General features: G+C 46.6%; 1 protein-coding gene across 5 annotated transcripts in view; it reads left to right on the top strand.

Moving 5' to 3' along the window:
• Txnrd2 (thioredoxin reductase 2) overlaps nucleotides 1-20,589 on the top strand; it is a 57,323-nt gene that overhangs the window by 26,690 nt on the left and 10,044 nt on the right. For all 5 annotated transcript variants that reach the window (XM_026401647.2, XM_026401644.2, XM_026401646.2 and 2 more), the window contains 4 exons: nucleotides 4,749-4,768; nucleotides 5,542-5,633; nucleotides 6,104-6,278; nucleotides 19,803-19,939. In XM_026401647.2, coding sequence (XP_026257432.1) covers nucleotides 4,749-4,768; nucleotides 5,542-5,633; nucleotides 6,104-6,278; nucleotides 19,803-19,939 — 424 coding nt within the window. The remainder of the gene's footprint in view (nucleotides 1-4,748; nucleotides 4,769-5,541; nucleotides 5,634-6,103; nucleotides 6,279-19,802; nucleotides 19,940-20,589) is intronic.

The following is a 20,589-nucleotide window of genomic DNA, read 5'->3' as shown; positions in this document are numbered from 1 at the left end:
CTTTCCCTACATTGGACTTAGTCTAGACTAAGTCCAATAACTGAGTTGTTATTTCCAGATAGCAATCAAGACCACCTTGTTCCTGCTGTCCACTTGGGTAGCCTCTGTGCAGGTCCCCAGGAGGCTTATAGAACAGGGGATCAATCTCACCCATAGCTCCCAGCCCTACTCAGGGATTCCCTGGGCTTCCCACTGGTTCTTGGAAGGAGACCAAAGCCAGCTCAGGACTATCTACTCTCTTGTGGCCACATTAGCATTTCAGGGTTCTCTGTCCTTGGATTTTTCTGGGTCCTTTGAAGCAGGGAGAGTGTTTTTATAACTTGGGCTGATTTAACACTTCAGTTTGTCCTAGGAGGAGCTTTTGTTTGACCTCTTTTATCATGAAGTTCACAAGTCAGTCAGATACCATGTCTGTTTTTCTGTTTTCCTAAGTATAAGAGGGAGAAAGGTAAATTTTATCTTAGGGAGAGCTACAATTATTTTTTTTTTGGAACAAATCGCCCCTGCATTTTCTGCTTTTGCATTTTCTGCTTAGTGTACACATTCCTTTGATGTACCGTCTTTGTGTTCAGCAAAAAGGATACCAGCTATCTGCCTGGGACTTGGTTCTTAGACTGTTAAGCCTCTCTACCCATCTGTCTGTGTCCTTGCAGCTAAAATATTATGGAGCCAGGACCTGAGATAACATCTATTTCCTAGCAGTTGGCCTGCATAGAGGCTCTGGCAGGCCCAATGTTGGTTCCTAAGGGATTGGATGGGGCTACCAGATCCCAGGCAAGCCCAGAGCCAGACTCCGCTGGGGTAGAAGCTTTGGGAGTGCCTCTCCCTGGTGCTGCCTCTCTGGGGCATCCAGAACTCTGCAGCCTGACTGGCATTTCCTGTGCTGGAAGGACTGCCAAGGGCCCAGGTACTCCTGTAAGATTGTCACTTATATGAGTGTGCCTCCCAGAGATTGGATCAGGGACCTTCAAGCTCAAGAGGCATATGGAGGGCTCTGTAAAACTGGGCTTTTGTGGGTCTGTGTTAATGCTTTTATTTTTGCTTCCTCTACCATTTTGATTTTGAATGAGAAAGCCTATCCTGTGATTAAGCTAATCTCATAGCAGTTATTTCTCTGTGGAAAACGCTGGTGCACCGGAAGTCAGAGAATGGAGCCTCCTGAAACGCATGGAAAATTGGATTCTAGGTTCACAGGGTATAGGATGGTAACTTCTGGTGTGGGTGGGCAAACACTCTGGTTTTAAGTTTGTTTTTTTTGTTGTTTTTAATATTTATTTTTTTAGGTGTATATGGACACAATGTCTTTATTTTTATGTGGTGCTGAGAATCAAACCCAGGTCCTGCCCATGCTAGGTGAGCGCTCTACCACTGAGCCACAATCCCAGCCCCCCCCTTTTTTTTGGCATGTTTGTGTGGTACTGGGAGTCGAAACAAGGGCCTTGTGCATGCTCTGCCACTGAGCTATACCCCAGGATCTTTTTTTTTTTTAAATTTTTTTAGTTATCAGTGAACCTTTTATTTTATTAATTTATATGTGGTGCTGAGAATCAAACGCAGTGCCTTACACATGCTAGGCAAGTGCTCTACCAGTGAGCTACAACCCCAGCCCCCTAGGGTCTTTTTAATAAAGTGATAAGTCCCTGGTGTCCAGCTTCCTGCCTTCAGGTCTGTTGATCTGGTTCCTTGACTTCTACCAGCACTACCATACCATGGGTAGCCATGGCCTGGACTGGTAACTCCACTTCTGTAGTAGTCTTGGCCCCCCTGGTCTTCATCTGTCCTCCAGTCCTTTCCAGTGGCCAGTGGAAATTGATTCATAGTTAGTCTTCTTGTGGAACTTTCTATTCCTCATGATCTGAAGAATTCTTTTGTCTATATCCACTTTTGCCCCAGAATTTTCTTACTTTAGTTGGTGTGAAGGGAATTCTCTGAGTTCTCATGTTCTGCATTCTTCAAAGAATAAACATTCTCATTATTTGATCCATTGGGGGAATAAAAACCAATACTAACAAATCATTACTCATAAGACATGAGGCCCAAAGTTTCTCTCCATTTAAGCAGGAAGTAAGCTTTTATTGCGAGATTTCAGCCACGTAAGTATGGTCATGAAGTCTCATTTAGGAGTATATCTGACTGACATCTGTCTTCCCCCTATATTTGCCTTCAGTTGGAAATTTAGAGATGCAGCCTGAGGGCTGAGGGCACTCATGAAGTAGTAACTTCTCCCCACTGCTTTTGGCTGTTGGAGCAGGTAGGTGGCCCAGGGTGCTGAGAGGACTCCAAGGGAGGATCTGGGGATTCAGTTTCCCCATCCACCTGTCTCCTCCATTTAGCTTCCTGTGCAGAAGGTCTAGGAAACACATATGGACTACAGAAACAGAAAAAATTTTTGCTAGAATCAGGAGACCACATTGTTTTGTGCTCAACAGTGTGCTAGGAGGGCCCAGAGATTGGCCCAACCCATTGTCCTGCAGACTGTAGATTGCAGCTGGCCCACTCCCCAAGGAGTGTTAGTAAGACACTATAGGGGCCAATATAGGGGCCACACTTGTTTTGTTTCTCTAGTGCTGCATGGCTTGGCAAAATGCAGGAGTCCCATTGCATGGGCACTGCTAGAAGCAGGGAACAAAGAACACTGCATGTTGAGCACTGTTGCACTTTCCCAACTTCATTCATGGGTTTATGCCAATATATCCATGGTAACTGGATTTGTTTGTAGTTTAAGTAATGCATAATTTCATATCTTAAAGAAAGGCTCATACCACTAAACTCAGAAAGTCAAGGGTCACATATTTTCTCTCATATGAGAAGCTGGAGAGGAAAAAGGAAAAGAAAGGTTAAGGTGGGAACTCATGAAAATCAAAAGGAGATCAGTAGCTAGGCACAGTGGCATACACGTGTAATCCCAGCAGCTTAGGAGGCTGAGGCAGGAGGATCGAGAGTTCAAAGGCAACCAGCAAAAGCAAGGTGCTAAGCAACTCAGACTCTGTCTGTAAATTAATTACAAAATAGGGCCGGGGTTGTGGCCAAGTACCCCTGAGTTCAATCCCCAGTTCCTGCCCCATAAAAATGGATATCAGTAGAGCAGAGGAAAGAGACCAGAGGGGGGAAGTAAGGGAGGGAACAGGGAAATACTGGGGAATTGAATTGGCCAGATTATATTGCTATATTGTGTGCATGTATGAATATTTAACAACAAATCTCACCACTATGTACAACTACAATGTATCAGTAAAAAAAAAAAAATGGGGAAAAAAAACCCAGCTTGTAACCTTTCACTATATACGTCAAATCCAAAAAGAGTTAGGTTTTGTAACTTTGGTTATGTGTATTACACCTATGGGTGAGTCTACACTCATATGGATATACATTTGTGCCCCTGTGTCTATTGCTTAGGCATTGCTGACCCTGTGTGGGGCCTGGAATGCATTTCTGCTCTCCTGATCTGCTGAAAATTCCAGGGTCTTCTCTTACCTTCCTTATATTCTAAGTGTGAATGTGTAACAAGCCAGGACCACCTTGTACTCAGCCAGTCAGTGTGGTTCTGTTCCCAGCTCCTATGAAGAAGCTGCATGCCAGATGCTTCCCGCAGGGCACCTATAGAAGTATTCCAAGGGATACATGCTTTTTGAAATGGAATTATATCATTAGTACCTGCCAGGATTAATGCTGACATTAGGCTTATCCATCCTTACATCATCTCCTCTTGTTCAAAGACTGAAGAGGTGATCTGTCGAGCCCACCCATGCGTAGCCACCCTGGCTGGGAATTCTCATTCTCTGTTGGGTTCTGAGCCTGCTCCTGAGTATGTGCATGCATATGTCTATGTGATTTTGTACACATGTGTGCATGTAAGTAAGTACACATATATAAGCATGTTTACAAGGGTGTTATGTGATGCATATGTGCACATGCCAATTATCACATGGGTGCATGTCCACATGTGTGCAAGTTAGGTATGTGTGCATGTGAATTGCATGAGATTGTGTGCACCTGTGTGTCAGTATGTATGTGTGCGTGTGTATGTGAGTATGTGTGTGTGCACATACCTATGGAATATGAAGTGGACCACAGGAGAGGATCTAAACTACTAGAGCAAACATTTCCAGTGAGTCTCAGCATCCTGTCCTTCCTCCCAGCAACCTGGGTACCCTTTGTCTTTGGCTCTGGAAAACTGACTCTCCTGGCTTTGGGCCCAGGTATAGTAGGCTGGCGGGCAGACATAGGCTTTCCAGCCTTGCCTTCTGCGGTCTAAGAGTATTCAGTTCACAGAATATGCTTCCCCAAGAACTCCCCACAGTCTGGTCCCCTTACTGCCTGCAAAGCATGTCCCTGCTTCCACCCTGGCCCCAGGAGGCTCCAGAGGCCTCAAGACAGAACTCATTTTAGGGCAGAAGAAAAACTCTGTGCTTCTCCTGAGGGATGTTTCTCAGCACATCCACAGAATGCTGGTGCCTTTCATAGGACAGGTGCTGTTTGTCACTGACCACATACCCTTCACCACCAGGCAATTTGCTGGTTCAATAACACTGTTTGTTGTATTGTATTTCACAGCCATAGCCTCTGGGAAGTGGGCTTTGTACCTCAGTATGGGCTATTTGAATAGTCAGCCTCAGCATTCATTAGCTGAGTGCCTGGCGTGAAGGCTAAAGGGCTCTTCTGTCCCACCCTTGGGATGACTGCTTGTGTGCCCATGTGGGCCACACAGGTTCTCACATGCTTTTTCTCTCTGTCCATTTCTCTAACAGGTTGGTGGTTGGGGCCAGCTGTATCCTTTGCTAGTATGCAGTGGTTGTCTTTGGGACATGGACTTTTATTCTCCTGAATCCTCCTGATGGCTTTTCTTCCCAGTGGTCATTTTGCTGCCTCAGACTAGATGCTTACTGAGCCTCTCAGGGGTAAGGTCTGTGCCCTCAGAGAAGGACAATTTGAAGTTTACCTTCTGGGGATAGGGCTTCCTGGAGACTTCCTGAGCCACACACTGAGCCAGTTAAGCCAGCTGGGGCATCTGGACACGGCTGTGAGGCAGCCAAGCATTCCTCCCTTGAGAATAGCCCTGCTCTGGCCTCATTCCTTCAGAAGGAGCAGTCAAACCAGAGAGGGTCAAGACAGGAACCCCAGAGGGAGCCCAGGGTCAGATGATCGCTTTGGAACTTTATAGCTGAAAATACAGGTCAAAGATAGCAGCTTTGTATCTTCCACCCATGATATTCTTCTTCCCTATGCTTGGCCAGCAGCTCTCCACCTCTATAGACACCCCCCACCCCACCCCCAGATGCAGGCCCATCCCTAGAGGCTGAGATTAAACTCCAAAGCCAAGACAGATAACTTGTAGAGGCACAGGCCAACTTAGTCTTTGGGTGCTATTGGAAGGGCTTAAAGTTCCAGCTGGCAAAGCCCTTACCCCCTAGTCCATGCACTTGAGACTGGGGCTGGCAATGGATGTGTGGGGGTGTGGGATGCTTGAGCAGGAGCCTGGAGTCTTGCCTCCTTTTTTCTGGAGTCATGATTTCTTAGTATTTCTTAGCCTGGTACTCACAGATGTGGCACTGGAGTGTGCTGGCTTCCTCACTGGGATTGGACTGGACACCACTGTCATGATGCGCAGTATCCCCCTTCGGGGCTTTGACCAGGTAGTACAAGTAGCTCTGGCTCCTGCCTTACCATTGTGCTCTCCCAGGGGGCCTGAATTCCCTTCTGCTCCCTGCCCCTAGGCAAGTACAGTTGTGGACTTGGAATAAAGTCTGTATCTTTAGAAACAGGTCCTTGAATTAAACAAGGGAATTGTTCCAGAAAATATAAAAATGCATGTGCTAGAACATAGAAGGAAGGATTTGGTGCATGGAGTGTACACACAGCTGCACATACATTCTTCTTACCAGGCTGAGGGGACATTTGTGGGCACACCAAGTCCAGCTTCCGGGACCATCAGTTTGGGTCACTCTTTTCATATGCCCCATTAGTAAGTGGTGGGCATATATCACAGAAGCACTATCCCCACCTCAGAGACCTTCAACTCCTTGGTCCTTCCTTGCTGAACCCTTTTGGGGTCTGCATCTCGCTGCCACCTAGTCTTCATGGAATGTCTTTTTATGCTTCATAGCAAATGTCTTCTTTGGTCATGGAGCACATGGAGTCTCATGGCACCCAATTCCTGAAGGGTTGCATCCCCACCTGCATCAAGAGGCTTCCAGATGGCCAACTCCAGGTTACCTGGGAGGACCGCACCTCTGGCAAGAAGGACACAGGCATCTTTGACACTGTCCTGTGGGCCATAGGTAAGGGGATGTTGAGCCACACACATGCTGTCTCTGGTTGCCCTGAGGTCCATGGAAACTAACAGAAACTTGTCCTTTGGAACAGAAATCTTTACCATTCTATCCCTTTGTTTTCCAATGTTGGAACCATTCTGTTGGTTCCAAGGAAGGTTGGCTGCTGCCTGGTGCCCTTCATGGGCCATTCATTATAAAAGCCTGTAGATACATTATCCATTTCTGGCCATCCCGGGCACAATGTGCCTCTGTCTTTTTTCTTCTACCCTGTCATGTTCTAGAAACACAAATCAAAAAAGAGACCCAGCTGTTCTCAGCCAATTATAATCATTTAGTAAAGATAATGAGTCCTCCAGCTTCCATGTCCTCTGATAGAATGTTCATTAAAGTTTCAGCATATAAATCCTATATACTTCCTATGAGATTTAAGCCTTGCTATGTTTTTTTCCTTTTCACAAAATAGATGGTTTTTATTTTAGTTTCAAACTATAATATGATAACTTAAAATTTACCTTTCTTTATGTGTGTGGTGATGATGATTCAATCTAGGCAAGCACTGCTAGGTAAGCACTTCACCCTTCAGCTATATGCCCAACCTTATTCACAGCTTTAACCATTAAATGTCTGATATAACAACATTGAATACATTCACATTGTTGTGCAACCATCACTACCATCCGTATCCAGAACTTTTTCATTATCTTAAAACTGGAACTCCATCCTCATTAAACAATAATTCCTCATTCTTCCCTCCCTCCAGTCCCTTGGCAACCACCATTCTCCTTTCTGTTTCTATGAATTTGATGATTCTAGGTTTCTCACATAAGCGGGAACATACAGCATGTATCTTTTTGTGCCTGGCCTGTTTAACTTAGCATAATGTCTTCAAGGTTTATCCATGTTGTAGCATGTGACAGAATTCCCTTTGTTGGGGAGAGGGTACCAGGAATTGAACTCGGGGCACCCTACCACTAAGCCACATCCCCAGCCCTATTTTGTATTTTATTTAGAGACAGGGTCTCACTGAGTTGCTTAGCACCTTGCTTTTTGCTGAGGCTGGCTTTGGACTCACAATCCTCCTGCCTCAGCCTCCTGAGTCACTGGGATTACAGGTGTTTGTCACTGCGCCTGGCTTTTCCTTCTTTTTTAAGATTGAACAATTTTGTTTATCCATTCGTTTCCTGAGAGACACTTGGGTTGCTTCCACCTTTGGATTATTATGAATAGTGTTGCTATGAACATGGCTGTCTACTTTTGTTTATAGTTGTTTATAACATATAACAATGATACAGGGGCTGCAAATGTAGCTAGGCAGAACATTTATCTAGTATGTGGGAGGCCCTGGGTTTGACCCCCAGTACTGAAAAAAAAAAAACAACAGATTTTTTTTTCCAGCTCTAACTGGGCTTTTCATGTCTTCTTATGCTTCCATTGGGTAGCTTTGGGTCCTATAAATCATCACATGCTAGGATCAGGATCTCACTGGACTTTCCAGAAGTCTTGGTGTGCAGGTTTCCAAAGGCAGCATCCAGTGACTGGGCAGAGGCATGGCTGGGGAGGTCTTTCCAGCAGGCGTGGCCTGGCCACCTACTCCCTGTGAGTGATGGATCTAGTTTTTCATGAGGATGAAGGTGGAACAGATGTGACTGTGTATAAGTAGCTCATTGCTGACCTTGCTAAACACATAGCCTCCCTGGCTGTGCACCTGGGGAAAAGGGTGAAGAGTATGGATGCAGCCAGAGGAGATTCCTGCCCAGAGCCTGGGTGAGGGTGACTGTGGAGGGATGCCCAGAACCTAGTGGGAGGAGCAGAAAGCTCAGATGCCATTTGAGTCATATTCATGCTGGGATTAGGGTACCACAGCTACTGTGAATGGGCTCCCTGGAGGAGGACTGCAGGCTGTCCCCCCACCTTACCCTCTAAATGGAAATTGAGCCCAGGGATACTTTACCACTAAGCCCTTTTTATTTTGAGTCATGGGCTTGCTAAATTACTCAGACTGGCCTCAAACTTGCAATCCTCCTGCCTTAGCCTCCTGTGTAACTAGATTATAGGTGTGTGCCACTGTACCTGGTCAGGGCTGCAGATTCTTGTTGGTCAGAGTCATAGGATGCATGCTGTTTTCTCTATGAGGACATCCCTGCCCACCTCAATATGAGCATCTTTTAGTTTGGCTTCTGGTTTTCCTAACTGTCCTGTCAACTTGTACATTGACAGAATTGTCAGGTTGTTGCTTTCTCCCGTTATTTCTGGTTCTCTGGAGTCACTGCTGAGCCTTGTCTGTGTCCCCCTGATGTAAGCCAGAGGGCTTAGAACTCAGGTCACTCTCAGAAGCCTCATGAAACTCGTGTTTACCAAGTAGCCCAAGAGGCTGTTCCATCAGTGCTTGTTAAGGCTGATTTATTTAACCAGGGTCCCAGCATCCGCTAAGATGGGGGTCCCAAAGGAGCCAGGCTGCTTCTGGAAAAAAAAAAAAATGTTTCTCCTGAATTGTTTAGAATACATGGAAATCTAAACAACAACAACAAAAAAAATGAAGGAGTCAGACCTTCCACTTATATATAGTGAACACTAGAGCAGATTGGATAAGGAGGGATCTGAAATGCCCTGGAATGAATTCAGCACTTCTTGACCCAAAGTTGACCAGCTACCAAAGGATATGGTTTTGGTCAAATTGTAGAAGTAAAATTTAAGTAAATTCAGTATAATGGCCACCACGAAGATTAGGTGTACCTTTTGGAGCCAAAAGTGTTAAACTACATTCTAATCAGTGAGATAGCCAGTTTCTTGTTTCCTACTCAGTCCCCAACCTTCCCCTTTGTCTTCTGTACTCCCACCATTGGCACACAGAACCCTTATCTCACCTTTGAATGGAGGGGTGGGCCATGCAGCCAGATGCTGTTGGATGGCAGTGGCTCTAGAGAGCCAAGGACCTTGCCTTTGGAAAATCCCCGGTCCTCCCAACTTCAAGGAGGTCCCTGGCAGGAAAAAAGTAAGGCCCCTGCCAGGCAGAGTTGCCATGATACATACACACACCCTCCCCCACTATTCTATTTTTTGTATTTTCAAAAAGAGCATCCCCCAGACAGTCTGCCTGGTGTGATTGATGCTGGGGATGGAAGCTTTTCACAGTCCTTGGCCTTTGACCTTGCTTCCCCAGGGCTGTGGCAGTGGCGGCAGCAGTTTCTGGCACGCCTTCTGGGGAGGAGGGGGGTGGTACAGGCATGTGCTGACTTTGCTGCTCCCTCTGAGCCAGGTTTTGTAAACATTCAGGAGCCACTTCCCAGTTTAACAACTGGTAATCTTTTCTCTGGTTTGCACTGATAAGCCTTTAAACAAGAATTATTTCTACTTGTAATAAAGGATGATCCGTTCCAGAAGGTTAAAGTAAAATGCCTTGAGGGGCTGCATATCTGGCACCACTAGCATCTCCTTGGATGGTGCTTCTAGTCCTGAGCAGTAAGTATTGTGTCCAAATAAGCTGGGCTTTGGTGGGTGTTTAAAAAACAGAAAAGGGAAGGATGCCCTTTTTGCCTCCAAGAACACATTTAAAAGGGGCCCAAATGCTGCTGTGGACCTGCCCAGTGGCTTGTGTCCTGCAGCCCTTGAGGACAATGAATGTTGGCATCACGAAGTGGGTGCTACAAGTCTGGAAGCCGAAGAGGACTCAGCCTCTTCCTCGGCACAGCCTTGATCTCCACGTGGTGGATTAAACACATTAGCAGTTAAAGCAGTTAATTGCTGTGCAGGGGGCCTCCTCATTGTTTGTCTCTGAATCACCCGCCCACACCAGGTGTCTCAGATAATAGACTGGGAACTTCAGCGAGGAGGATTTCCTGTCTGCAGATGTGCCGATTACAGCGCTGAGTGAAGACAGTCAGCCTGTGCACAGGCTGCTGCGGGCTCGAATTTGCCCGTCAAGTTAACCAGTTGTGGCCTGAATTCACAGCTGTCTGGGGAGAGGGACCAGGATGGGCATCGCAGCAGATGCCTTCACACTGTAGACATGTCTAAGCTCTAGTTGAACTTTGGGTGTTAAAGAAGGGAAAGAATGCTTCTGGAGTTCAGTCTTGGGAAAACCCAGACCTGAGATTGTTGTGTGCCTTTCAACATCCCAGGTCCCTCTGGATGGTTCTTTGCCCCTTTTTTAGAAAAATGATGAAGACTCTGGTAAGTCCATCTCGGCCAAGGAGTCCTGCTGTAGTGGGAAGAGCCAGCATGTAACAGAGGGACCTTGTTGCATCTGTGGGGTCTGCAGCCTGGATGGCCTTTGTTTCTGCTATCCTTCATGCCTGGGAGGGCAGTGGGGCCTGCCTGGAGAACTTCTCAAGAGTGGCAGGTGAGGGCTAGGGCCGTAGCTCAGTGGCAGAGCGCTTGCCTAGCATGTATAAAAGGCTAGGTTTGATCCTTAGCACCACATAAAAAAATAATAAATAAAATAAAGCATTCTGTCCATCTATAACTACAAAAAAAAAAAGTGGTAGGTGAGACCTAGGGGAAGAATCAGCCTGATTCTCACCTGCAGCCACTGAGGCCCTTTTTCAGCCTTTGTCTTAGACAACTTAGTGTCATAGACCCACTTCTGATTCTCGGAAGTGGTGTGAGGGCAGCCAGAAAGCCCTGCTTGGCTCTTGGGCATTGGAGCTTGGCTTCTCCACTCTTATCTGACCACTGTGTGAAGGCTGCCACAGGAGCTGCCCCATGTACAGATACTTCACCCCACATAGCACTTGACCCATGACCAAGGAAGCTGGGGAGACCATGATGAGGATCCCTCAGTGTCCAAGAAGGGTACACATTGGCCCAGAGGGGCTCTAGCCTGGGTCTTCTCCACCCAGGACTGCTTGCTTATATTTACACAGTGGCCCTGCCATCATAGACACAGTCCATGCGAGTCCCTGCAGTGTGCTCCTCCCCCCTCTAGAATGCCAGGCAGCAAGAGAGGAGATCAAAGGCTAAACAAAACTGAGTTCCCCAAGTCTGGGAATTTATGATGGAAATATTCTGAGCCCTGTGAAAGGGAAGAGGTGGATCAGGGTCTGGTACCTCCTGAAGGCCATGGCTAGGAGCTCAGACACTGGGGAGGAGCTGATAGAACCACAGAGCATGGATATACTAGTCCAGAGAACCTTATACCTCCCCAGGCCAAGCCCACCAGGGACCTGCCCCTGGGGTGTCACAGCTGTGGGTGGGGGCCTGGGAATCATTGAGAAGGAGCCATTCTAGAAAAAAAAGAGGAAGAGGAAGGAGAGGAAGAAGGAAGAGGAAGGAGGAAGAAGAGGGCTGAGGGTGTAGCTCAGTGGTAGAGTTCATGCTTAGCATGCTCAAAGCTCTGGGTTCTAGCTCCAGCTCACATATACACAAATACACACATACACAAAAAGAGTAAGAGAAGGAGATCAGAGCCTCTCAAGGATCTGACTCTAGACTCCACAGATGTGAACCTTCTATATGCCTGGGGTGGGCAAATGAAAGGCCTGGCTCTTGAACTAGGCTGGCACTGGAGGACTCAAGCCTATGTGAAGCTCTGCCTGCTTTGCAGGGCAGCCATAGCTAGCTCTACCCTATTGACCCTTGCACCTCCTAGCATGGAGCTTCTGGCTGTGTCCTTTATGCCCAAGCTATGTTCATCTCTATCATAACCCCTCATCCATCCTGCCTACTCTTGCTGACACTTAAATCTCACTTCATTACAAGGCTTGTTCTTCCTTAGTGGGAACATATGTTCCAGGCAGGCATGAAATTGGAGGGTATGCTTTTTTCCATTGTGGATAAGAGAAACTTATGTTGCTGCATGTGGCCTTCTGTCTATGTTTCTCTGTGTCCAGCAGAGCAGGTAGTGATGAACGATGTCTGCCTTCTGGGTGGGTTTTGGCCTACAGCCCTCTTTGGCTTTGCCTTGGAGAAGGGCTGACTGGCAGGCGTGGTGGCTGGGTACCCCTGGGCCAGCAACAGCAGCTGGTGGGATTCCCAGTATGATTGGAAGAGATCTGTTCCTGCCCCATTGCTCTGAGGGTCTCAGGGGCCAAATCCTGCCTACCTTAGGGTCCCTGGTCTGAGGGAAAGGGCTGTCCTATTGGCAAGTCACATGGCTGGACCTGGGAAAGGAGGCAGATCCAGTGGCCAGAAGTTTTTAGTACAGGGCATATTGAATATCCCCCATCAAAGACCCATCCACATGTTTACTCAGAGGCGGAAGTGAGAATGTCCATTTATACCTGGAACTTTAATGCCCTCATCATTTGCAGAAAATGTGACAGAGCATCATGCGTCATTTACATAAAGAAGCTCTAATCACGAAAATCTACGAAGATGTCTACCAGTGAATGAGAAAAGGCAGGAACTGGCAGTTCACCAAAGAGAAACTATAGTTGGTAAACATGTGACCAGAAAGTACTTAATTTATTAATCATCAAAGAAGTGTAAATAAAAACATTTTAAGAGGACCCTCTGAGCCACCCTTCCCCCCCAGTGAAGGTACATATTCAAGAATAAGGTGCAGTGGCACATATCTGTAATCCCAGCAACTCCAGAGGCTGAGGCAGGAGGATCACAGATTCAAAGCCAGCTTCAGCAACTTAGCAAGCTTTGAGCAACTTACCAAGACCCTGTCTCAAAATAAGAAAAGGGCTGGGGATATGACTCAGTGGTTAAGTGCCCCTGGGTTCAATCCCTGGAACCCGCCCCCCCTAAAAAAAGAAGAAACCATCCTGAGAGGAGGCCCCCACCTTGTGCTGGGAAACTTCACCCTTCTGTCCAACTGTCTCTCCTCTGAGAATTTGTTCTAAGAAACCAAACAGACACATAGACAAAGGAGTTCCTCAGGTCTCCAGCCTGGTGGTATCTAGGAAGGAAAGATTCAGAAGCCACAAAATGTCCCACCCCAGGTTCAATATTGCTTGACAGACACCACACTGGGCTTTCTAGAGCTGAGGCCATGAGGCTGGAGCCATACGAAATACAAAGGCCCCCACAAAGAGGCCTAGAGCTGGCATCCTGGGACCCAGCTGGGACTGAGAAAACTCTTGAGTATAAGACATGGGATCTCTTCTCCCCCCCCCCCCAAATTGGCTGCATAAGACAAGAGAAAAGTGGTCAAGGAGATGACTTGGGGCATGTTGGCCTGTATCTTTCTTCTCATACCATGTAGGGTCCACTGGACCTCAGCCTAGTGTGCCTGAAGCTACCCTACTTATGGACCTTGGCATCTATTTCCCGTCTTCCACTGGGAATTCAGCCTCAAACTGAAGGGGTACCTACACCTGATTGGATCCCCAGCACCAACAGGGAGGTTTGACCTTGCTCTAAGCATGAGGGAGCAGTGTTTCAAGTGGTTATGAGATGTTTGAAGTCATGGGACCCACCCTGCCTCTTCTGTGCTAGAGTCCTTTGCTTAGCCAGGTGCAGAGTAGGGGCTCAGGGCTCAGTGTCCTAGCTGGCAGAGTCTGTTACAGCTTCAAGACATGGCCCCATGATGTAGAGCACCTGGGTGGAGCTGGCTTCCCTGCCCACTAGGGTCAACCCCTGCCAATATACCTTCTAAACTCTTTCTTTCTCAAGATTGGACTTCACTGTCTATCTTGGCCTCTCTCTTCCGCCTTCCCTTTACCATCTATTCCAAAAGCAACAACAGAGCACATAGGCGTGCAACAGAACATACTGGGCAAGTTTTTGCCACACTGTCCATTCGTCTTGCATCCATCCAGCCATCAATTTCCTACATACTCATATTCTTGCACACTTCCCTAGAGTACACCTACAATATGTCCTTAAGAGTCCTGGCTTTGAAATGTATCATAGGGACCACTTAGTTCCATGCCTCCGTTATCTCCTGCAACTGCTTTTAAATACAATAACATTTTAGCCAGGCCCAGTGGCACATGCCTATAATCCCAGTGACTTGGGAAGCTGAAGCAGGAGAATTGCAAGTTCAAGACCAGCCTCAGCAATTTAGTGAGGCCCTAAACAACTTAGAAAGATAAAAATAAAAAATTTAAAAAGCTCAGAGCCGGGCATGGTGGCACATGTCTATAATCCTAGCAGCTCAGGAATCTGAGACAAGAAGATTGCAAGTTCAAAGCCAGCCTCAGCAATAGCAAGGTGCTAAGCAACTCCGTGAGACCCTGTCTCTAAATGAAAATACAAAATAGGACTGGGATATGGCTCAGTAATTGAGTATCCTGAGTTCAATCCCCAGTCCCCCCCTTCAAAAAAAAAAAAGCTCAGTGGTAAAACTCCCCTGGGTTTAATCCCTAGTACCAATCAATCAATCAGTCAACATTTTGATCAACAATGGACCAAATATATGACCATAAGGTTTATAATAGAACTGAAAATGTTCTATGGTATAATGACCTCTTCAGAGTTAGTGTAACTGCAGTTCAACAATTGCTTGTTTGTGGTGCTGCTGTTGCAAACAAATCTATTTAGATGCACAAATGCTTTCCATTGTGTTACAACTGTGTACAGTGCACAGAGAGTAAAATTCTGTGCTAGTTTGTAGTCTAGGAGTAGTAGGCTATATACACAATCTCCCATGTGTGCATGCACACACATAATCTCTATGTATGCACACACATATACATGCTGTTGGATTATGGGGACACATATGCATGTATATATGTATGCACACACATAGGCATACGTGTATGTGCATATACATATCTATATACATATGAGATATATCATAAAGCCCAGGTGTGTAATAGGCCATATCACCTAGGTTTGTTTAAGTAGACTCTAGATGTTTGCACATTGATGAATTCACCTAACAACAAATTTCTCAGAATATATCTTGGTCATTAAGTGTTGCATGGCTATATCTTTATTTCCTCTGGACATTGGCACAGAGCTTCGTCAGCACGCACGTGTAAGGTTCATAATTGTTAGTTACTGCAAAGAGCATAAGGAGATATTCTACGCCTCCCCAGGAATAGTCAGGCAGGTGTACAAGGGGCTGTGTAGATACAGGGTGGCCAGCATTGAGGCAGGGCTATTAGCTTTGCTCTTAGTTCAACACAGAGCTGTCTCCAGGAAGCAGCTGTTGAGTTGGACAGACCAGCATGGGGAGGGACCCAACAATTGAGCTCTGAGCCCCAGACTGCAGGGACCCTCGTCTCCTGAATGCCCCAGTCCTGCCCATGTGACCTCAGCTCCTTCCTCTGATGTGGTCTCTCACCACTGAGTCTGGGCTGATCCTGACTGGTGCCAACCCACCTGGCATCCAATTCCTGTAGCCTAGCAGCTCCAAGAGGCTGGAGCCGACCTCCCATGAACTTGAGCAATTCAGCTTAGCTGAGCCTCTGTGTTTTGACTTCCCACTGTGGGGCGGCAGCTGGAGACTTAAAGTTTCCTTTTCTTTTTTTTTTTTTTTTTTTTTTTTTAATTTTTTTATTTTTTAGAGAGCGTGAGAAAGGAGAGAGAGAGAATTTTTAATATTTATTTTTTAGTTGGCGGACACAACATCTTTGTTGGTATGTGGTGCTGAGGATCGAACCCGGGCTGCACGCATGCCAGGTGAGCGCGCTACTGCTTGAGCCACATCCCCAGCCCCTAAAGTTTCCTTTTCATAGGGGCATTATCTTCCCACAAGTTCAGGTGGGCGCCACCCAATTCCCGGCTGCTGCCTGCTGAACTCTGTTTTGTCTGAGACTCCAAGAGCTGATAAAATGATACCTCTAATAGCAAATCACCTTTGTCATTAGGGAATCTTGAGCCACTGGGAGCCAAGAGCACCTTAGCCCTGGGGGACCACCCACTGGCTCAACCAGGTCATACTCCTCAGAATTGGGGGCTAAAGGAACCTCCACTGACAGCTCAACTATGATAAGATCCATATGTTGGCTCTCTGCCTATAGGCCCAAAGCTGTATGGAGTCTGGAGAGGACAGCCATGCCAATGCTACCACTGCCACCACCCCTCCTGACTTTTCACCTGGAAAGCAGGATCAGTGGGTTCCAAATGTGCCTTAATATAGGTGTGATGTGATTCAAACATTGCCCCAAAGCCCAGCTCCTCTCAACTCTGAGGTCTCAAAACTGGGGCTGTTTGCTGGGCAGCCATTTGGGGCATGTAGGAGAGGACTTAGTGGAGGCCTGGGACACGGAGTGGCTGGAAGACCTGGCTGCAAGCCCTGTTCATTCAGCACCTGTGATATCTGCCTGATAAGTAGGTTGTGGGCCTGCTCTGAGAGTCTGGGTGGAGCATGAGCTTACAAATTCTCACTGCTGGCTCTTGTTGGCTTGCGCTTTACACAACACTGACTACAGGCCATACTGTTGGATTATGGGGACATATGGGTGAAAACTGCCCACTTTTTATATTGGCAGAGAGGAATATGAACCCATCCTGATGTGAGGGGCTTGCCTGTACAAGGAGCTCAGTAATGGGGGATGGTAAATGCTTCAGGGGAGTCCTGGGGGCTGATTGAGTGGGGAGAAGATTGCTTCTCCCAGGAAGAGCCATATGGAGAGTTGCCAGGTGGTCAGCTCACTTGGAGCTCCAGAAGACTGAGATATCCCATACCCCAAAATACAAGACAGTTCTAGGGTTTACATTCTACTTGGATGGAGCAACTACTCCTATAAGCACTACTTATAGATGTAGTTCAGTGGTTAAGGACCCTAGGTTCAATCTGACTAAGATGGGCATCTTCCTCTTGGGGTATGATGCTTTTCCATGCTGCCTGGCCTTCTCTGTTATGCAGTGTCTTTGATCATATTCTGCCCCATTTACAAGCAGTCTAGACCAGGAAGAACCTGATCTTGGTGGGAGGCATTTAGAGATCCCATTGTAGGGCTAGAGTCACTTGTTGATCATTTCTGCTGCTAGACCAGAGCCCAGAACTTCATATTTTGTAAAAGAAAATAAATTACTGTTTGTAGTTGAAATGTGAAATTACAGGGTCTTAATTGTCCTCTTTGGATGATATTTTGCAGCTTTCTTTAATATTAGGAAACATGGGCTCCTTCCATCTTTTCAACAATAGTTGAGCCTGGTACAGTAATACACACCTGTAATCCCAGCAACTTGGGAAGCTGAGGCAGGAGGATTGCAAGTTCAACACCAGCTTCAGCAACTTAGGGAGGCCCTAAGCAACTTAGTAAGGCCCTATCTCAATTAAGAAAAAAAGAGAAAAAAGACTGGAGATGTAGTTCAGTGGTTAAGGACCCTGAGGTTCAATCCCTGGCATAGAGAAAAAAAAAAAAGTCAACCCTTGTCTATGGATTCAACCAACTATGGATGGAAAGTACTGTGTTGCTGCACTGTATTGAACATATACAGACTTTTTATCTTGTCATTATTCCTTAAACAACTATTTACCTAGCATTGACATTGTATTAGATATTATCAATAATGTAGAGATAATTTAAAGTTTACAGGAAGATGTGGGTAAATTATATGCAAACACTGTGCCATTTTGTAAAAGGCAGTTGAGTGTTATTATCCCTGGTGGGGGGATCTAGAACCAGTTTCTCACAGGTACAACTATAATGCTTTTCTTGTGTGCTCTGTTACCAGCCTTATATGAAGTTAGGTTCATTCATTTTAGGTTATTTATGGTTTTAAAGAATTTTTCCTGTGTTAATATAATATTATTTTTTTAATACATAATTGTGTAGAATTCAAGAAAAAAGAAAACCAAAATGTCACAAGATGTGTTTGGACCACCTCGGTCCCTCTGTCCTCTTCTCTCACTTCCTGTAAGATTCTGCTTTTAATCTTTCATTGATTCCTTTTGCAAATGTGTGTGTATGTTTTACAGGCACATGTATGTGCACATGCATTTCCTCCATCTTCACAATGATGCTCTGAACACTCACTGCTTTGCTGTGTGCCTGCCCTACTCTATCCCATGGCCCCTCAGATCAGCCTAGGTAGCCCCTCCTGACTCATGTCAGCATAGGGACTCCCTCTGCGAAAGTTCAGGCAGAAGAACTGGTTCTGCAATGGTCTCATGGCCTTCCCCTGTGACTATTAAGGCAGGATGGAAAAGGAATCTCCATGTGAGCCATATGCCTCATCTTGTCTGGGTCTCACATTGGCACTGTTTACAGATGAGAACACCGAAGTTCATAGAGAAAAGAGGTTTGTCCAGGGTCTCTTGTTCATGGAGGGACAGGGAATCCCAGGCAGTCATCTCCCAGCATGTAGTAGTCCAAAGCAGAGTCCAGCAGGGGCCCAGGGCCCACCTTCAAAAAGCATTATCTATGTAGCTTTTGCAGCATGTCAGTTTAAGGGTCTCAGTTCCATGTAGGGTTACTTCTAAGGCCTAAGTTGTTCTGCCCTGGGTTGTGGGAACCAGACCTCCTCTGCATTGTCAGAAACAAAAAATAATATATAACATCTTCATGTTACAACCAAAGGAAAGGGTCTGGGGTACAGTTCAGTAGTAGAATACTGGCCTAGCACACATAAGGTCCTTGATTTGATCTCCAGCACTGGGGGGGGGGGGGTTGGGGGGAACAACCAAAGGAATGAAGAAGGCATCATTAGTGGAGAGGGAGGCCCTGAGCATGCATCCTTGGAGGGGAGAGACCTTAAGGCCCTGGGTGGGGCCAGACAGTGTCAACTGAGGCTATAACCCAGTACACGACCAACTGAGCCTCAGACTGTCCAGATGAGAAAGAGGCCATCAAAGCCATTTGGTGTCCCTCAGAGGAAGCCCAGCTGGACTCTCAAAATCTGGGGGCTGTGTTCCTGGTACCTAATGGCAGTGAGCTGTGGTGTGGAGGATGATACAGCAAGAGGACCAGGTGCCAACAGCACTACTCTGTGTTTCCAAGGAAGGACTGGTTTCTCAAGATGAAAACAGTATTAGAACTATTCATGCTAGTACTGGTGGTGGTGCAGGCTAGGTTGAGGCCCATGGAAGGTTCTGGAGTCTTATTTCTAGCACCCTGATGTTGGGCAGCATTTGTATTTGTAAGCATCTGCTCTTTTCCCCACATGCCAGAATGCAGCCACTGAGAAGGCTTCTCTCTTCAGTATGCAACAATGGACTAGTTGTGTCATTTGATAAAGGTTCATAACAGACACCCCTGCCCCTCTTCCATGGTGAAGCTGCTTGTCTACAGAAGCCGGGAGCCTTTTGAGACCATCTGTACTTCACATTTGACCATTTCTAAGATCATTCTGAGAAATGTTTTAATTTTTTTTCTTGTTCCTCCTCCGCTCTCCCCTCCCCATCTCCTTCTCCTCCATCTCCTCTATCTCCTCTTCCTCTTTCTCCTCCTTCTCCTCCTCCTCCTCCTCCTCCTCCTCCTCCTCCTCCTCCTCCTCCTCCTCCTCCTCCTCCTCCTCCTCGTTTTTTTGTTTGTTTGTGTGTTTGTTTTGAGACAGGGTTTCACTGTGTTGCCCAGGCTAACCTCAAACTCCTGGCTCAGGTGATCCCCCTGCCTCTGTCTCCTGAGTAGCTGGAACTTCAGGTACACTACAACCATGTCCAGCTCCAAGAAATGTTTTAAATAAAAGGAATCTAGGTTAGAACTTCTAAAGAAAATCTTTCAACCTTCTCTGTCTTTCCTTCAGGTCGAATTCCAGAAACCAGAAATCTGAATCTGAAGGAAGTTGGAGTGAATATAAACCCTGAGAATCAAAAGATCATTGTTGATGCCCAGGATGTCACCTCTGTCCCCCACATCTATGCCATTGGAGATGTTGCTGAGGTATGACCTGTGCCCCTCTGTTCATCTCCTGTGACCAGGAACCCCCCAGCTGCCCGTGTTCCTATGGCTGCTTTCACATGGGAAAGAGACATTTCTTCAATTACAGAGGCACTGGACCAAACCTCAGGGGTTGGTAGGGTGTGTTCTGGGAAGAACTGGGCATTAGATTCAGCTCTTTCAAAAGCTCCTCCCCCCCACCCCGTGTGGGATAACTTAAAAAAATGGCTGTAAGCTCAACTAGCCACATCTCACAAATGACATTGTTGGAGGCCCTAGGGCCATCCTGTTCCCACAGGGGTAGAAGGGCAGGCCTAGTTCAGCCCTTCCTGGTCCTGCCCACCTTGCCTTATTTTTTCCTCTGATCTGCAGGCAGGTTCAATTTGCTCCCTAACTAGGGTATCACATGGGAGCAGGGTGTCTGCTTCTTACTGTTACTGTAAATGGGGGCCAGTTTGATCTTTCCTGGTGGGAGGTTCAGTCCAAGGAAGACACAAAGGCTTTGGAGTCTGCCTCCATCCACTGGGTCTGTAGCTGCAGTCTCTTCCCTGTCTTACTTTCTCCCCTGGAAAGCAAGGACTGTAACACCTCCCTAGTGAGTCCCTGGTTGAAGTCCCTAGACCCTACTCCTAGCTTGGGAGGCATCTAGTCAC

Source organism: Urocitellus parryii, chromosome 3 (assembly GCF_045843805.1).
Source record: "Urocitellus parryii isolate mUroPar1 chromosome 3, mUroPar1.hap1, whole genome shotgun sequence".
In the NCBI taxonomy this organism is placed as follows: Eukaryota; Metazoa; Chordata; class Mammalia; order Rodentia; family Sciuridae; genus Urocitellus; species Urocitellus parryii.
Note: the sequence above shows the minus strand (reverse complement) of the source record. Positions and strands in the feature narration are given on the sequence as shown.